The sequence below is a fragment of the Diospyros lotus genome, chromosome 9 (assembly GCF_014633365.1).
Source record: "Diospyros lotus cultivar Yz01 chromosome 9, ASM1463336v1, whole genome shotgun sequence".
Taxonomy (NCBI): domain Eukaryota; kingdom Viridiplantae; phylum Streptophyta; class Magnoliopsida; order Ericales; family Ebenaceae; genus Diospyros; species Diospyros lotus.
Window position 1 is genome coordinate 13,061,006 of NC_068346.1, and position 18,019 is coordinate 13,079,024.

Below are 18,019 nucleotides of genomic sequence, written 5' to 3' on the forward strand. Positions count from 1 at the left end.
AATAAATCAAATCGGAAACAGTTTTCGGTACAGCTAAAATACAGCTGCCATTTAGGCTATAAAACCGAATCGTTGTAGGAGACTCTCGAAAAATCAATGGAACCCTAGGGGGGCTCCAGTTTTGCATAAGGATCAACCCTTTAGTGGTTTCGGGATGAAACGACAGCCCGATAAAGACACTGGGGCAAAATCGTCCTTTTAATTAAAGCTTCAAGTTATTAATTTTGCGTTTTCAGTGTTAAAATGCAATTTAATCCAGTGTTTGAGGATATAATTGAAATTATGGAGTTGCCCAAGTGATATTATGATAAAATTGAGAACTTAATGGGTATTTTTTTATAATTATATTAGTGTAAAATATATATATATATATTATATAAGTATATGCGTGTGCTGTGTGTACATCGCCTATGCCTCTGTAAAAATCAATCCATAAATGCAACTCATGCCTTGCAACTCCAGATCAGCCGCGCCCTTACAAGATTCAAGCCATGCCTCTGAAAATCGGTCGAGATTTGCGCAAAGAAGGTATGGGCAAAAGCGTGAGGTGAAGCGATGAAAATCGGCTATAAAAATGGGGAGGTTGTGAGCAAATGGGGAAGTGTAACAGAGAGTTGCAGAGAAGGAGAGAGAGCAGCCGCAAGCTCAACGGCTGGTTTGCAAGCGCAAAGTAGCTCCCACGGCGGTTCTGAGGCAGCGGGCGAGCTCGGTGGAGGCTCGAAAGGCTTCTGGCGTTGGCGAAAGCAACCACGGCAGCCGTGGAGCTACCATTGCAGCAACTTGGCAACGTGGCAGTAGCGCGCAGGAGCCACGGGCAGTGAGCATGGACGGCCGAAAGCGCGGAAAGGCGATTGGCGAAGGCACGCAATGGTGCGGGCAAGCAGTGGCGGCTGGCGAAAGGGCCGGGTGCCGGCGGGTGCAATGCTATGCGTGCGCAGGTGCTGGTTGCAAGCAGTCGCAGGTGAAGAAGAAGAAGAGGAAGAGAAGAAAGAGAAGGGAGAAGAAGAAGGAAGAAAAGAAGAAGAAATAAAAGAAAAAGAAAGAAGAAAAGGAAAAAAAAGAAAAAAAAAAAAAAGAGCAGAGCTGTATACGCATGGCAGGGGTGGGAGGAGTAAGAAGATGAAGTGGAGGGGAAAGAAAAAAAGAAAAAGAAAGAAAAAAAGGAAAAGGAAAGAAAAAGAAGAAAAAGAAGAAAAAAATAATAATTAGAAAAAAAATCTCAGGAAAATCCCAAAAAATAGGATTTGGATATTTATTAATATTTAAAAAATTTTGGGTGAGAAATCAGTTCAAGAACGCGTTTCAAGGATAGGGCACGCATACCGAGGAAACCGGAGAGGCTAAGTCAAGGTAAGTAAAATTTTCTAGAAAATTCCAGAAATTCAAGAATATTATTTTATGAATTTTCGTAGTGAAATATTTGAGAAAATATTTTAGAAACATTTAGTTTGGATTTATTGAGAAAAAAATAAGAAGAAATAGAGAGAAAATTATAGAAAATGTCAGAAATTATGAAAAAATAGGTTTTAATATTTATTTAAATAATTATGGTGGTTAGGATTCTTTGAGCCTTAAGTTGAAGTAACTTGTCAAATTTTGAGGTTGGCACGCAAATCGAGGCAAGGCACGAATATCGAGGTAGTCCGATAAGCTTGAGAAGGTAAGTGATACTCCTCAATTAAAGTTAGTTTTATGGAAAATGCTTGGTTTATGTTCCTCGAAAATGTTTTCATCATATTGACATGCCCTGATATGTATCCATCACTTAGATTGCATACATGACATGACTATGAAATGCATGAATACACATTGATATCATTGATCACTCGTATTTGAGGTCGTAGGGAGTACGAACTAGCACCGCTGCTTTACTAAGGGTGCACCCATATACCTCGATTTCGAAAGATGGGGCCCCAAAAATGATAGGTAGCATGAGGGGTGCGGTTGACACCTACGATGAAAGACATTGCATTCATGTACGAAATATGTTTTCTGTACCCTTACTTAAGTGATTCATCATCTAACTTGGGTTTTACCCTTAGAATATTCGAACGTTCCAGGTGGAGATTGTAGCAAATACGAGGATAAATGAGACATGAAATGGCACTTAGCAGAGTACATGAGAAATGAAATATATGTAACGTAGCCCCTGTATTTAAGTTCTGCTACTTTAGATTTTGAACGTCTTGAGGAATGTGGAAGATGTAAGAATTTATTTATGATAACAGGTTTCAATCATTGCTTCTGCATTTGATGTGTAAGTAATTCTCTTTCAAGATTAATGTATGAGAATTCTGGAACGAATTCGAGGAATAATGTGATTTAGGTTTAGTGCTTGAAAGAAAAAAAAATTATTGTCCCAAAATTATCCCAAATTATAACGCACCAAAAAAAACGGGACGTTACACCTACAACCAACCATTATAGTTGTTTTGTCCATTTTTTTTCCTTCTTTTTTTCTCCTAATCTTCTTCTTCTTTCAAAAGGTGACTTGTAATATATATATGAATTGAAGTTCCAACTAGACCTAAAATATATCTATAATATATAGTGTTTTAAAAATAAGAAGTAAAGTTTATTTTTTAAAAAATAAACATATAAGAAAGTTTTTAACTTATTTTTCTTACTCGTTATCCGTACATGCACTTTTTATTTTTTTTCCTGAGATTTTCTCAATGTATACGACCAATGAAAAAAGTGCAAATACATGGAGGTGGAATAAAAGGACATTACCAAGTCTCTCTTAAAGTCTTAATTTGTTCATAACATAAAGTTTTAATCGTATATGGTGTTTGTGATAAGCTATGAAATAATGAAGTGTGATATTGTGTGTTATTGATATTAAAAGTAAGTAATTAATTTTAATTAATATTTTATCAAATGACTAAAAGGACAATAGTAATATATTAAATATGCTAAAGTTCCAATTGTTTTATAAAATATTTGACCTATCTCTAATGTTTGGATCTTTAATTTGTTTACATAAAATATTTTATGTAAAGATAAAATGAAATTATTTTGCATGAAGTAATTGTTTACATACAATATTTTAACTAAACTATTTTTCAAACAAAAAATATAGTTTTCAGAAACTCTTTCTTTTATATACAAATTTTTATATACAAATGCAAAACTAGTTTTACCAGGCAACTAGAGGTAAACCCGTGCCATACACGTGAGAGTTTAATTTAAAAATAAAAAATTAAACTCGTTATTTTAAATAATTATAACATAATTGATAATTACAATTTTTTTTAATATTTAGTCTTTTATCAAAATTTAAGTTTAATTTATTCGCTATTTAATATGCTAACGGAGAACACTCTTAATTCAATGTACCGTCATTTAATGTGTTAAAAAATAATTAACGCATTAAGTAGATCACTTGGCAAAATACTTATAATTTTTTTATTTATTATATTATAAAATTTATAATATATCCACTCAAAGATGTTCGTTATTTTCTATTTATTATATTATAAATATAAATTAAAACTCTTAAATGAGAGTAAGAATAAGTTTTCAATAATAACAAAACTTTAAAAATATGAATTTTGATTTATTTCATAGTCTTAAAAATGTGATACCTTAAATATTAATTAGCATTGAAAAACTCAAGAATTTGACAATCTTAAATATTTTTTTATGAATTTTTTAAGATATCACATTTTCAAGATTATAATATAATTATTAAAATAAAATTAATAATTAATTAATTACTACCTTTGATTTAATGTAAGTTTTTAAGAGAAAAAATTCACCATTGATTGACACTTGACAAAATGCTTTGCGTGACTATCTTGTTTTAATATTATATATATATATATATAGAATAAAGATATAAAAAAAAAGTTTTAAATAAATAAACAATTTTATATGACTTAATTAATAGTTCAAGTTGTCTATTAATATTTCTTACAAAACTCATATAAATTTAATATAAATTTTAGAGTCAAAAAATAGCTTGACAGATTTTTGGAAGAAAAAAATTTGCAAACTATTTTACTTTAATAGACAATTTTTTGTGATTTAATTAATATTTAAGTGTCTATTCATATTATTTATAAATAGTATTTATTTTTGATTGATTGACGGATTATTAAATATTTAATATTCATATAATAATGTATTGAAAAACTCATAATTATCATTGAAAAACTCGTGTATTTAAAATTTATTATTAATTTTACAGTAATTAGTACTTACTATTTCAAAATAATTAAAAATTTTAAATTATTAATATAAATTATTAAATACAAATTATTAATATAATAAGTATTGAATATAAATTATTAATACAAATTTTGAGAGATTTTTTTTTCTTAAAGTATCGTACTTTTATATATATAAAGATTTTATTTTATTTTATTTTATTTTTGCTAATAGTTTTGGTAGGCAATTAAAACTATATTTTGCTTTTCTGAATTTTAAAACCCCAACCAAACACAGACTAACATCATAAACGAAGATAAAAAACAATTCTTTGGGCCATCATTCCATTGGGCGGACCAAGGAATTGTAGTGGTCGGAGGAGCAACGTCGAACTATTCTCGCCGAACCGCTAACGTTCACCGAAACCCTAGCAAACAAAACCCACCCCTCATTAGTTCGTCAGCTAAGGCGCTTCAGATCAATCTCGACATCTCAGCCTGTAAAATGTATGGAGCTGAAGCAGTTACCGACGATTCAGATCGAACCGCTTTCAGAAAAGCAGAGAAGAAGTACAAGCTCTATTATGATCAAAACCCTAAATCTTCCAAAAAGTACTTTTTATATTCTTCAACTCCTTTTTTTTTTTTTTGTTGGTTGCGTAATTTTTCTTTTTTCTTTTTGTTTTCTAGCATCTCATAGTTGTGTCTAAATCCAGGAAGAAGGAACCCAGAGCAGTTGATTTGTCAGAGGTTATTGATTTCAAGTCCATTCTCGACTCATTCAACCGCAATGGTGAACTCCCTCCCGGAGTTTCCATGCTTTCGTGTGATTTTGATCAACCCATCTTTTCCTTGGAGAGTCGCCCAGGTAGCTAGCATTTAAAAAAAAAAGTGAAAAACCTTAGTTATATTGGTTTGCAATTTTACTTTTTTCGCACTATGAATTGTCTGAACGACGAAGTTAAATAATTTTTGGCTTTTGGTATGGGTTTAAATGGAATTGCAATCAAGTGAAAGGAAATAAAAATGCGATTTCAATGATTGTGCATTTTACTGACACTCAGATTATTTTCTCGGCTTGCTTGTACTTTGTCTGTTACTTGCATGTTATTTTCTTAGATATGATCTTTAGACTTTTAGTTGAGGAGCCGACCCCACGTAGTGGAATAAAGGCTTTGTGATTATTGTTGTTCTAGTGTTTCAGTTGAGATATTCAACAATATTTTTGCTCTTCACTAGATACTGTAAAGGTGCCATGAATAGTCTTTCAGAATTTACTCCAAAAAGTTAAATCTTTCGAGAGATATATTCATTACAGTTCAATTTATAGAGCAAACTTCCATCTCAAAATTCTCCATTGCTATTTATAACTAGCTTCTTAGAGCGGAAATTGTCTTCAAAACTTGAATGTGTTTTTCTTGTTGGGCACAGGGTTTTATTTTCTTCCAGGGGCAATCAGTGTTGAGGAACAATCCCACTGGATTAGGGAGAGCTTAACAAGTTTCCCACAGCCTCCTAATAGAACAAACCATAATGCAATTTATGGGCCTGTATGTGATTTATTTCCTGCTGCTGGAGAAGGAAAAATTTTAGTTGAAGAGGGTTGTCCCAGCGCAGATAGGGTTTCTGAGTCTAATTCTTTGGATAACAGTGTAGAAGGTCCTAGATGGAAATTTTATGAGGAATCTGTTGCATCAGCAAGAGCAAACACATCGAAATCAATACCAGCATCTCTTTTGCTGCGGAAGTTACGGTGGAGTACCCTGGGCCTACAATTTGACTGGTCTAAGGTCATTGCTAATTTCTTTGTAATTCTTTTTCAGTTTGAGTCTCAAATTAAGTATCATAGCCTTCTTTTGTTGTCTGTTATCTATTATTAACCTGAGTACTTGGAGAGATATGCCATTTCATGTATGACAGCATAACTAGTCTGAGAAATTTGGAAATATTGCCTGGTTGGTTTAATGGTCATTGTAGCTAGATTCAACCACATTGGTTATTTCAACCAATTTGGACCATGTTTTACTGAACTTAAGCCTGTGAGGTCACCGCTATGGTGCTACTGCTCTTCCTTTTTTTGATGACTGTTTACCTTTTTAAGATGTTTGCATTATCTGTTGCGACTGTTGTCCATTAGCAGTTCTTTCATCAATCACCTTGAGTCAAAATTTTGTGATATGCCATATTGAAGAGATGCTGTTTTAGTTAATGTGATATTTTCTGGGTTTATTGTGTTGTTGAAATAATGTTGCTTTAAGTAGGTTTGAGTTTGGTTTGTACAATTTATTTAACTGTGACATACTGTATTCATAGTACAAACTAATTTTTCCTCAACCAGATGCGTGGTATGAAATGGTTCTTTGAGATAAATTGGCCCATTTTGAGTTCTATTACCTTAAACAATGTCTTAGCCCCAGAAATTAAGAATTTTCAGCCTTAGGTACCTTATGCATTTGTCTGCATGCCATGCTCATTTTAATTCTGCACATACAGCTGAACGGCTTTTTTGCATGTTTGTGCAGCGGAATTATGATATTTATCTTCCTCACAGCAAGATCCCTCAAGCACTTTGTCAACTGGCCCAAAGAATGGCAATTCCTGCAATGCCGGTTGGGGAAAACTTCCTGCCAGAAGCTGCTATAGTGAATTACTTTGGCTTAGGTAATCTTCAGCCATGGGTATATTTGATTTATGCTTTATTTTCTTTTCCTCTACTTTTTCTTTCCGGTTGTCTATTTATCATCAGCACTTGGAGTTTGTTACCATGTATATGCTTCTTGTTTGTTTTTTAAAATTTATTAATTAATTGAAATAAGTTGAAAACTTGTATTGTTGGTTAGGAAAAATGCTCATGCCTTGCTTATTCTAGGTGATACACTCGGGGGTCACCTTGATGACATGGAAGCCGATTGGAGTAAACCTATTGTGAGCATGAGGTATCATACAATTATCTATACTATAGATAAATCTTAATAGATAACAGCTGGATGGATAATCATGTTGAGGCTGAGCTATATTTGCCTTTCTTTCAGTTTGGGCTGCAAAGCTATTTTCCTTCTTGGAGGGAAGTCTAGACAGGTTCTTCCCCTGGCAATGTTCCTTCGGAGTGGTGATGTTGTATTAATGGCTGGAGAAGCAAGGGAATGTTTTCACGGTCAGTTTATGTTTATAGTCTGTTCATATCAATAACGTGGTAGTTTTTAGATATGGCCTACTATGAAATCCATATATTTAGTTTTTTTATACCATGCAATCTCAAATTTTACCAACATTATAGGTAATATAAGTCCATAGCTGTGTATATTTGTGAATTACAGCTTCACATTCTTTGTTGTTGTAGTCAATTATGTTGCTGGTATTATATCTCCTTAATTCTTGTTTGGTTTATGTGTCCGGAGTAAGTTTCCTTCAACATTTCCGAAGTTGTAACGTGTTGAAATTTTTATTTTCCTTGAGGATTGAATTAATAGCTTGGTTATAGGGTTTCAGTTTTGGAACAATTGGTTTGTTTAATGGAAATTGCACAAACTAACCACTTTACAAATAGTAAATTCGTTTTTATTCCCTTTTCTGTGAAAAAATGTTTTTGTCCTATCCAAACAAATTATTTGCATCCTATAGCCAATTTCCCAATTCTGACCCCACCACCTAATATTTAAATCCAACACTTTATATAAATCTTCAAAATGAAAATAAAAACACTAAAAGACCAAAATAACCCTGACCATTTGAAACCCACCCTAATGGAACCCCCCCCCCCCCAAAAAAAAAAAAAAAAAAAAAAAACTTGATCGTCTCTCCAAACCCAAACTCGATGCCAACAACGGCCGCCACCGGCACCGCCAACAGCCACCACCGCCATTTCTAATCGCCTGCAACCCCAAAGCAGCACTGTCACGAGATAAGTCTCAATGTTTCAGATTTTTTGTAGTTGGGTTGGGTGAGTACGGTGGGTTGGGTGGCGGCGATGGGGCTTTGTTTGAAGCCCCATCAACGCCAGCCGATGGCAATTTGGAGGAAGCCCCATCGTTTGATGGGGGCGATGGGGCTTCGACTGGGCCGGAGTCGATGGGGCTTCGAACGAAGCCCCATCACCACTGTCTTCGGTGAGGACGACGGGCTTCGTCTTCTCCAATGAAGCCTTGGCAGCTTCGTTGAAGAAGACGAAGCCAGTCGTCGGGCTTCGTTGGTTCGGGCTTCGTATCCAACGAAGCCCAGATCTAAGTTACGACCACCACGTAACCCGGATCTGAAAAATAAAAAAAGAAAACTACAAATTTTATTTTTTTTATTTTTTATTTTTCTTTTGCTATAATTGATAAGATCTTGTTAATTAATATTAATTCTATCTCAATTTACTCATATGTCCTATTCTATCTCAATTTACTCATATGTCCTATTCTACCTCAATATTGAAAAATGTAAATAGAAACTATATTGTTTGTTTATTTTATTTTTATTTCAATTTGCCTATTACACTACTTCAAAAACAAGAAGATCTTGAGTTTGAATCTTTGCTCATATGTCCTTTTACACTGCTTCAATAAAATCTTGTTAATTATTAATTTTATTGTTATTTCAAACAGAATATATTGAGTTTGAATATCTGGTGGTCTTGTATCTTATTTTAATTTGTCACTTCAATAAGTAAATGAATACACCTACTTGCACACTTTGTCAATCTTTTCTTGACAAAGATAATTGTTATTTTTGTATTGTTTTTTTCTTTTTTTTATAGATGGCTGGCCAACAAATTAGGCAATTTACTTATGTTCATACTCACCGAGCAATACCGTCTGGAATACAGGTTACTACTCATTGTGGGATCAAACACCTCGAGACAATGAGGATTGCTCTAAACCAATATGAGCTATTGGATAGATTCCTAGAGGGCCCATTAGGACATTTCTTGAAAATCCTTTCAGCACTCCATTTGACTGCACCACAATTGATATATAATGTTCTGGTTAGGGAGGTGACATTCTCGGGTGCTCGCCACGATGAAATGTGGTTCGAGATCGGTGGCATGACATACATGTACAGGAAGCAGGAGTTTATACTTATTATCGAACTCCGATTTGGGGTAGTTGATAAAGAAATCCTCGAAACGAGGCTTAATGCGCTGGACAATTTACGTGCGCAACTATTTTCATAGCACTAGAAATGATTGTCTGGAGACTACATCAAAACCCTATTTAATAACTGAGAGGACTTGGTTTCATAACTGAGAGGACCTGGTTTTAGATGATGTCCTGAGATTGGTTTACGTTGTTGTGGTTAACTTGTTATTGTTGAGCCTAGATGAGCGTGCACGTGTGGATGATTTTTTGTGAACTATGGATGAGGATTTAGATGCATTTGAGGCCTTCCCTTGGGGGACATACGTGTACAGTAAGAGTCAACATTACATTCGAATGACCACGAGCGAGGACAAGTTGAGTGGTGGAGTTGGGAAAAAAAGTAAACATTTATGGTTTTGTGTGGGCATTTCAAGTACAAGTTACTCTCTTCGTATTGTTTTATATTATAATATTGTATATGATTTGTCTATACCAACTAAATATTTGTTTTGTTTTTTGTTTTCTATTATAATTTTTTTTTACTCTCTTCTCTACAGTGGTGGTTGATCGAAAAATTCACATGGATTCAAAATAAATGGGTCATCCCACTATCTGGCACATTCATTCTCAAGTGCAGAAAGTGATTATAAAAAAAAAAAGACCACAAATAAAAAATTACAACGATTGTCTTGTGAATGAAGTAAGTGTGTGACTTAACCTAAATTTTATTTATTTTTGTTTTTGTTTTAGGTAATATCTATCTAAATAATACTATGTTGTAGGTATGAGGATTGAGTTCGACACTTGAGCCCACCAATGTTGAGCCGGAAACGGATTTTTGGAGGTCCTTTAACCCTTAACACTCGGTCGGAGAGTACGTATTCAAATTTGGGGATGAAGGGGGTGACGAGGATGAGGAGGCTTGTGACGAGGAGGAGCCTATACATGGCCATGGAGATGAGCAGAGAAGGGAGGAGGAGGTTATACATAAAGAGACAGATAAAGAAGGTAGACAGGAGACATGACTCCTTGACAGTCCACAACATGGACCAAATGAGCACGGGGTATGATTACTATTATTATAATAATGATTTTTATTTTTTATTTTTTGCAATTATTTTTAATGTTTAAAAATTTGTGTGTTTGCCTTTTGCAGATCACCAAGATGCTAGTTCAAACGTTGGAGATGTTGAGGAGGGTAGACAAGGAAATAAGTCTAATGAGGACAGAAATGGTTGAAATGAGGACACATTTTGACCGAGAAATGGGTCAAATAAGGACACATTTTGACATAGAAATAGGTCAAATGAGTGCCCAATTATTGCAACTAGAGAGGGCGCAATGCAATCTGCATATTGACTAGAGATGTCAAAATGGGCCCGGCCCGAGATCGGGCTAGGGCCAGCATTTTGCTGGCCCATTTAAGGCCGGGCCGATTTGGCCCGGCGGGCCAAATGGTGGCGGGCCAGGCTGGCCCGCTAATCGGCCACAAACCCCCTCCCTCAGCCTCGCCTCTCGCCCTCGCCCTCGCCCTTGCCTGCGCCCCTCACTCGCCCTCGTCTCGCCCGGGCCCCTCGCTCTCGCCCTCGCCCTCGCCCCTCGCCCTCGCCGTCGCTCGCGCCCCTCACTCTCGCCCTCGCCCTCGCCCTCGCCCTCGTCCTCACTCGCGCCCCTCGCTCGCCCTCTGTCTCGCCCTCGCCCTCGCCCTCGCCCTCTGTCTCGCCCGCGCCCGCGCCCCTCGCTCTCGCCCTCGCCCCTCAGTCGCCCTCGCTCACCCTCTGTCGCCCGCGCCCCTCGCTCTCAGTCTTGCCCCTCGCCCTCTCTCGCTCACGCTGCCTGCCTCTGGGCCAAAAATGGTATAAAAAAAAAAAAAAATTTGGGCGGGCCCGTGTAGGGCCGGGCTAGGGCTAGCAATCTGTTGGCTCGTTTTTAAGCGGGCCGATTTGGCCTGGCCCGGCCTGTTTGCCATCTCTAATATTGACCATTCCCCAGTTCACATCGATGATGGGGATGAGCAGCACCAATGTGGTGATCAGATATATGCTAGTCATCTCGATGACGAAGACGAGGCATCTACATCTGTAGTAGGTTCTAAATTTATAAGTTTACATATTAGAATCTGAAGTACAATATTGTAATAGTTAGTTTATATACAGTTGCAGGAAAAGGACATGGTTAGGTCGGCAAGCGACCTGTGTGAGACAAAAAAAAAAATCGCAATTTTGTAAGACACCTTTCACTTATCCTATCGGACCAAAGAAGAGAAAGATGGATGTCGCGGTGGAGGGGTCGAACCTAGTGCCACAAGTGGGGTAGGATAATCTTAACCCCCTAAGGGTTACACTGAGTTCATAGCCTCCAAAGAAAACATTTTGTAAGTAATTAGTACCATATAGAATTACATTAACAATACATTCTCACATTTACAAATTCTAATTTTTGGTTATTGTAGTCGTGATACCGGGTACATTGAATATCTATCCTCGGCTGACTTCCGGTGCATAGAGGACATGAGCGAATGGTTGGACGGGCGTCACATTGATAGTTATATGTGTTGCCTCATCCAACCATTCACTCATGTCCTCTGTGTACCGGAAGTCAATCGGGGATAGATATTCAAGGTACTCGGTGTCACGACTACAATAACCAAGAATTATAATTTGTAAATGTAAGAACGTATTGTTAATTTAATTCTATATGGTGCTAGTTATTTACAAAATGTTTTCTTTGGAGGCGATGAACTCAGTGTCACCCTCAAGGGGGTTAAGATTATTGTACCCCACTTGTGGCACTGGGTCCGACCCCTCTACCGCGACATTCATCTTTCTCTTTTTTGGTCGGATAGGATCAGTAAAAGGTGTCTTATAAAATTGCGATTTTTTTTTGGCTCGCACAGGTCACTTGCCAACCTAACCACATCCTTTTCCTGCAACTGTACATAAACTAACTATTACAATATTGTACTTCAGATTCTGATATGTAAACGTATAAATTTTGAACTTACTACAGATGTAGATCCTCCTCATCGTGATGATTAGGATATATCTGATCACCACCTTGGTGCTGCTTATCGCCATCATCGATGTGAACTGGGGAATGGTCAATATGCGGACTACGTTGCGCCCTCTCTAGTTGCAGCAATTGGGCACTCATTTGACCTATTTCTATATCCTTATTTGACCTATTTTTCGGTCAAAATGTGTCCTCATTTCAACCATTTCTGTCCTCATTTGACTTATTTCCTCGTCTATCGTCTTCAACATCTCCAACGTTTAGCATCTTGGTAATTTGCAAAAGGCGAACACACAAATTTTTAAACATTAAAAATAATTGCAAAAAAAAATAAAAATCATTATTATAATAATAGTAATCATATCCCGTGCTTGGTCAAGGAGTCTTGTCTCCTGCCTATCTTCTTTATCTGTCTCTTTATGTACAACCTCCTCCTTCCTTCTCTGCTCATCTCCATGGCCATGTATAGGCTCCTCGTCACCACCCTCCTCATCCTCGTCACCCCCAAATTTGAATACGTACTCTCTGACTGAGTGCTGAGGGTTAAAGGACCTCCAAAAATCCGTTTCCCGCTCAGCATTGGTGGGCTCAAGTGTTGGACTCAATCCTCATACCTACAACATAGTATTATTTAGATAGATATTACCTAAAACAAAAATAAATAAAATTTAGGTTAAGTCGCACACTTACTTCATTCGTGAGACAATCGTTGTAATTTTTTATTTGTGGCCTTTTTTTTTATAATCACTTTTTGCACTTGGGAATGAATGCACTCGATAGTGGGATGACCCATTTATTTTGAATCCATGTGAATTTTTCGATCAACCACCACTATAGAGAAGAGAGTAAAAAAAATTTATAATAGAAAACAAAACAAATATTTAGTTAGTATAGACAAATCATATACAATATTATAATATAAAACAATACGAAGAGAGTAATTTGTACTTGAAATGTCCACACAAAACCATAAATGTTTACTTTTTTCCCAACTCCACCACTCAACTTGTCCTCGCTCGTGGCCATTCGAATGTAATGTTGACTCTTACTGTACACGTATGTCCCCCAAGGGAAGGTCTCAAATGCATCTAAATCCTCAGTCATAGTCCACAAAAAATCATCCACGCGTGCACGCTCATCTAGGCCCAACAATAACAAGTTAACCATAACAACGTAAACCAATCTCAGGACATCATCTGAAACTGGGTCCTCTTTGTTATTAAGTAGGGTTTTGATGTCGTCTCTAGACACTCCTTTCTGGTGTTGTGGAAATAGTCGCGCATGTAAATTATTCAGCGCACTAGGACTCATTTCAAGGATTTCTTTATCAATTGCCCCAAATCGAAGTCCGATAATAAGTATGAACTCCTGCTTCCCGTACCTATATGTCATGCCACCGATCTCGAACCACATTTCATCGTGGCGGGCACCCAGGAATGTCACCTCCCTAACCAGAACATTATATATCAATTGCGGTGCAGTCAAATGGAGTGCTGAAGGGGTTTTTAAGAAATGTCCTAATGGGCCCTCTAGGAATCTATCCAATAGCTCATATCGGTTTAGAGCAATCCTCATTGTCTCAAGGTGTTTGATCCTGCAATGAGTAGTAACCCGTGTTCCAGACGGTATTACTCGGTGAGTATGAACATAAGTAATTTGCCTAATTTGTTGGCCAACCATCTATAAGAAAAAAACAATACAAAAATAACAATTGTCTTGGTCAAGAAAAGATTGACAAAGTGTGCAAGTAGGTGTATTCATTTATTTGTTGAAGTGACAAATTAAAATAAGATACAAGACTACTAGATATTCAAACTCAATATATTATATTTGAAATAACAATAAAATTATTAATTAACAAAATCTTATTGAAGCAGTGTAAAAGGACATATGAGCAGAGATTCAACTCAAGATCTTGTTGTTCTTGAAGCAGTGTAATAGGCAAATTGATATAAAAATAAAATAAACAAACAATATATTTTTTGTTTACATTTTTCAATATTGAAGTAGAATAGGACATATGAGTAAGATCTTATCAATTATAAGAATAAAAATAATAAAATTTGTAATTTTTCTTTTTTTATTTTTCAAATTCGGGTTACGTGGTGGTCGTAACCCAAATCCGAGCTTCGTATCCAACGAAGCCTGAACCCGGGCTCCGTCTTCTCCAACAAAGTCGCCGAGCGATGGGGGCTTCGCACGAAGCCCCATCGAATGATGGGGCTTCCTTTGAATCGCCATCGGCCGGCGTGGATAGGGCTTCGAACAAAGCCCCATCGCCGCCACCCAACCCAATTACAAAAAATCTGAAATGTTGAGACTTACCTCATGACGATGCTGCTTTGGGGTTGTAGGCGATTGGAAATGGTGGCGGTGGTTGTTGGCGGTGGCGGCCGTTGTTCCCGTCGGTAGTGCTGTCGTAGGTTTGGGTTTGGAGAGACGATCGAGTTTTTGGGGGGGGGGGGGGCGGGGTTCAAATGGTTAGGGTTATTTTGGTATTTTAGTGTTTTTATTTTCATTTTGAATATTTATATAAAGTTTTGGATTTAAATATTAGTTGGTGGGGTCAGTATTGAGAAAGTGGCTATAGGATGTAAATAATTTATTTGGATAGGACTAAAATGTTTTTTCACAAAAAAGGGAATAAAAACGAATTTACTATTTGTAAAGTGGTTAGTTTATGCGATTTCCACTAAAAACAAAATAATTCAAGCTAAACTTAACAATACTAAATTACTAATAATTTAAAATCAACAATTATTCAGATCATAATCACCTCAAAGCTTTGATCTCACTAGAAAATCTAGAAATCATCGTAATAAGACAAAATTAATGTTTATTTGGTGGGTTCTTGACTTTATTAATCTCTTTGTAGAAGAAAACTTTACATTGAGTTTTGTTGATTTTCAACTCACAATCACTCAATCATAAGGTGAGTGGGTGGATGATCTTTTGTTGCAGGCCATGTATGCATGCAAGAGGTGGCCTAAACCTAGTGTCCTTGCCAATTTGCTCGCTGTATGAACTTCGCCCCATTAAGTGAAGATCTTGACAACTTGCATAACTCTTATGAGCCATTTTAGTGCCCATTTACAAGAACAAAGGAGGTTCAAAATTGTGAAAATCACAAAGAGATCAAGCTAACGAGCTACAATATAAAACTGGAGAAAGGGTGATTGAGCAAAGGGCAAGAAGAGAGATTAAGGTGTCTATAAAGATCATTTTTGGGTGTAGCAATGTCATATCATCACCTTTTAGGTGCAGTAACAGTGTCACATATACATATGTATATGAGATAATCGCCTAAAATTATCCCAAATAAATAGTGAGAAATTAAGAAAGTGTCAAAAATCAGAAGCTTCTAGATGATGGTTAGGCAAATTCTCTGCTAGTAATAATAACCATCTCTAACCAATTCATGGGAGAAATTGGAGAGTAGATAGAGGTGAAGAAGGAAGGTAAAAAGGCAAGGAGGGAGAGAGATTGCAAGAGGAATAATTGTGGTGAATCTTCTATGTGTGCATTAGTCAGATGCTTGATAGAATATGCCACATGAAAAATCAATCCAATGTTGGGTTGATTGTGGTTAGTCATTGATGAGAATGAGGCTATTTCCCTTGCCAGAGAGGGACTGATTTGAGATGCTAGAGACATGTTGCATTGAATTGTTCATATGTGTGAGCATGGGATATTTATTGGGCTCTTGTAGTTCAGTTTTCACTTCTCACTCCTATCAGGTTGAAGAAAATATGGATGGAGAGGAGGTTGTGATGATGCTTGAGCCATTGAGTTGGGTGTGCATTGCTTAGCCAGGTGGAGAAGATATTATAATAGCCTATGGTACTCTACTCTGTTGACCTGGCTGGATTTCCACTCTTTTCTTTCCCTATGAATAATGTAATATTCAGATTTAGTTCTTTTGTGAGTGTGGGATACCCATGAGAGTATGGAAAACATTTGTAAACTCTTGTTCTTATTGATGATTTCGGAGTTAATACTTTCAGCAGAGAACATCTTATGTTCTAAGAAATTTATGGCCTTGTTTTGGATGTATTTGCAATGTGAGTTGCGCTCATGCATAATACTTTAGTTTCCTGAGAACTCTAGCATTTAGAATACCCATTTGAGCATTTAACTAGATTGCTCTTCAAACGTCCACAAACTGCAGGATTGGCTTCTGTTCAGAAATAGAGTCAAGATATATCCTTTCGCACTTTGATGGAAGCTTATCGAGGATTTGCTACTCCCTTTTCTCTGTTTTTTTGTTTTTTGGGTGTGGGGATGTGCGGCGGGGGGTTTACAAGTAATACTGTATCAATCCATTGAAAGCTGTAGTTGGATCTATATAGTGCATAATTTGTGATTTCCAAGCATGCTTGTTAGTCAATATGATGATTTATATGGGGAGCAGAATTTCTACAAGCCAACTGCAACTGCTGATTGGTTCCTTGTTTTGCAGGTGTGCCCAGAATCTTCACAGACGAGGAAAATGCTGAAATTAGCCCTCTGGAGCGACACTTGTCAGACCAAAATGATCTTGCCTTGCTGGAATACATTAGAACATCAAGAATCAATATCAATATCAGACAAGTCTTTTAGCTGTATTTCTTCTTATTCCTTAATTTTTTGTCTTTTTCTTTTTTGATGAATTCAAGACGGTAACTTAGAGATCGTTCATTCTTGTAATAGCAATTTTACTTCAATCATCTGGTCGTGTTTCTTTTATCACTGAGCCCTAGTGTCCCCATGGTTCCTCAGCAAGACGCCATCGCATTGGAAGTAACACAACATGAGCATAAGATGTTTAGCTTCAGCACAACACGAAATATCGCTTGCGCCCACAAAAAATAAAATTAAAAATAATAATAAAGCATGATGCTCCTCTTGGCTTCGTCAGCCATGGAAATAAGCTCGGTGGGAAGGAAGAATTCAGCCAAAAAAGTTCTCGTTTCCTGTGGAGAGTGGGATTTGAACCCACGCCCTTTCGGACCAGAACCTTAATCTGGCGCCTTAGACCAACTCGGCCATCTCCACTGTTGCTGGATGGTTCTGTATGTAATAATTTTAAATCTATTTAATTCTTCATTTGCACACTAACCTAAGTCAAGGGTACTTTCCAAATTTTGATTTTTCAAGACGGACAAAGTGTTAATGTCAAAGATGTAAAGTAATGTAGGAGCCATGTCCAAACCCCAACCTTAATGATCCATCACATTACATTTTGTCTCGTTAATTTAATTGATCATTACTTATTCTTATTAACTCATCGTTAAAATCACTAAGTTCTAACTATAATTTTGCTAAACTTTTTAATGTTTCATCTTTTTAGATAGATAAAAGTACCATCTTCATATTTATATATAGAAGTAATTATTCATATTAAGATTATTTTTGTGTATTGCACAAAAAATCTCAATTATGGGATATATATATTCTAGATATGTATATTAATGAGATTGAAAGGCGATTAAATAAAAATATGAATATTAATAGGTCAAGTGAAAACAATGGATATTATAAAAAGTACAATCGGGAAAAATGATGACTCAATTTACTTGTTATTTGTCTTCAAAAATGTGAAATTAGTGTATAATATAGTATTTGGTATACCATAATATAATAATATTACTAAAACATATAATTACGAACTTTAAAGATATTTAGAATTAGGAAAAATTCTATGTAATACCTTTGAGATCTAAGATAATTATTAAAAATGCTCTTAATGTTTAAGATTTAATGTGATTTTACAATTTTTTTCTCATCATTAATTAACTTGTTCAATATTAAAAAATA

At 36.2% G+C, this 18,019-nt stretch overlaps 1 protein-coding gene and 1 non-coding gene across 6 annotated transcripts; one reads left to right on the forward strand and one right to left on the reverse strand.

Moving 5' to 3' along the window:
• The first annotated feature begins 4,463 nt into the window (after positions 1-4,463).
• Positions 4,464-16,960, forward strand: LOC127810132 (alpha-ketoglutarate-dependent dioxygenase alkB). 5 transcript variants are annotated; one of them, XR_008025367.1, is made up of 10 exons: positions 4,465-4,763; positions 4,868-5,019; positions 5,583-5,941; positions 6,674-6,812; positions 7,021-7,087; positions 7,184-7,305; positions 9,769-9,911; positions 9,994-10,275; positions 10,368-13,858; positions 16,683-16,825. XR_008025367.1 is itself a non-coding variant. In XM_052349405.1 (7 exons), exons 1-7 carry the CDS (start codon positions 4,657-4,659, stop codon positions 16,820-16,822), a joined length of 1,086 nt encoding a protein of 361 aa, XP_052205365.1. In that variant the 5' UTR covers positions 4,465-4,656; the 3' UTR covers positions 16,823-16,960. The 5 variants fall into 5 exon arrangements, 1 of the variants encoding a protein (XP_052205365.1); XR_008025369.1 differs by lacking the exon at positions 9,769-9,911 and having other exon boundaries at positions 4,464-4,763; XR_008025368.1 differs by lacking the exon at positions 10,368-13,858 and having other exon boundaries at positions 16,683-16,820.
• A 216-nt stretch (positions 16,961-17,176) lies between these two features.
• Positions 17,177-17,257, reverse strand: TRNAL-AAG (transfer RNA leucine (anticodon AAG)). The gene has a single exon. It is a non-coding gene; the product is annotated as a tRNA-Leu (tRNA).
• Between the last annotated feature and the right edge of the window lie 762 nt (positions 17,258-18,019).

Coding starts and splice junctions, on each gene's coding strand:
- LOC127810132 (XM_052349405.1), top strand. CDS start 4,657: ATGTATGGAGCTGAAGCAGTTACCGACGATTCAGATCGAACCGCTTTC. Junction 5,020..5,582: donor TTCCTTGGAGAGTCGCCCAG/GTAGCTAGCATT, acceptor TGTTGGGCACAG/GGTTTTATTTTCTTCCAGGG. Junction 7,306..16,682: donor AGCAAGGGAATGTTTTCACG/GTCAGTTTATGT, acceptor CTTGTTTTGCAG/GTGTGCCCAGAATCTTCACA.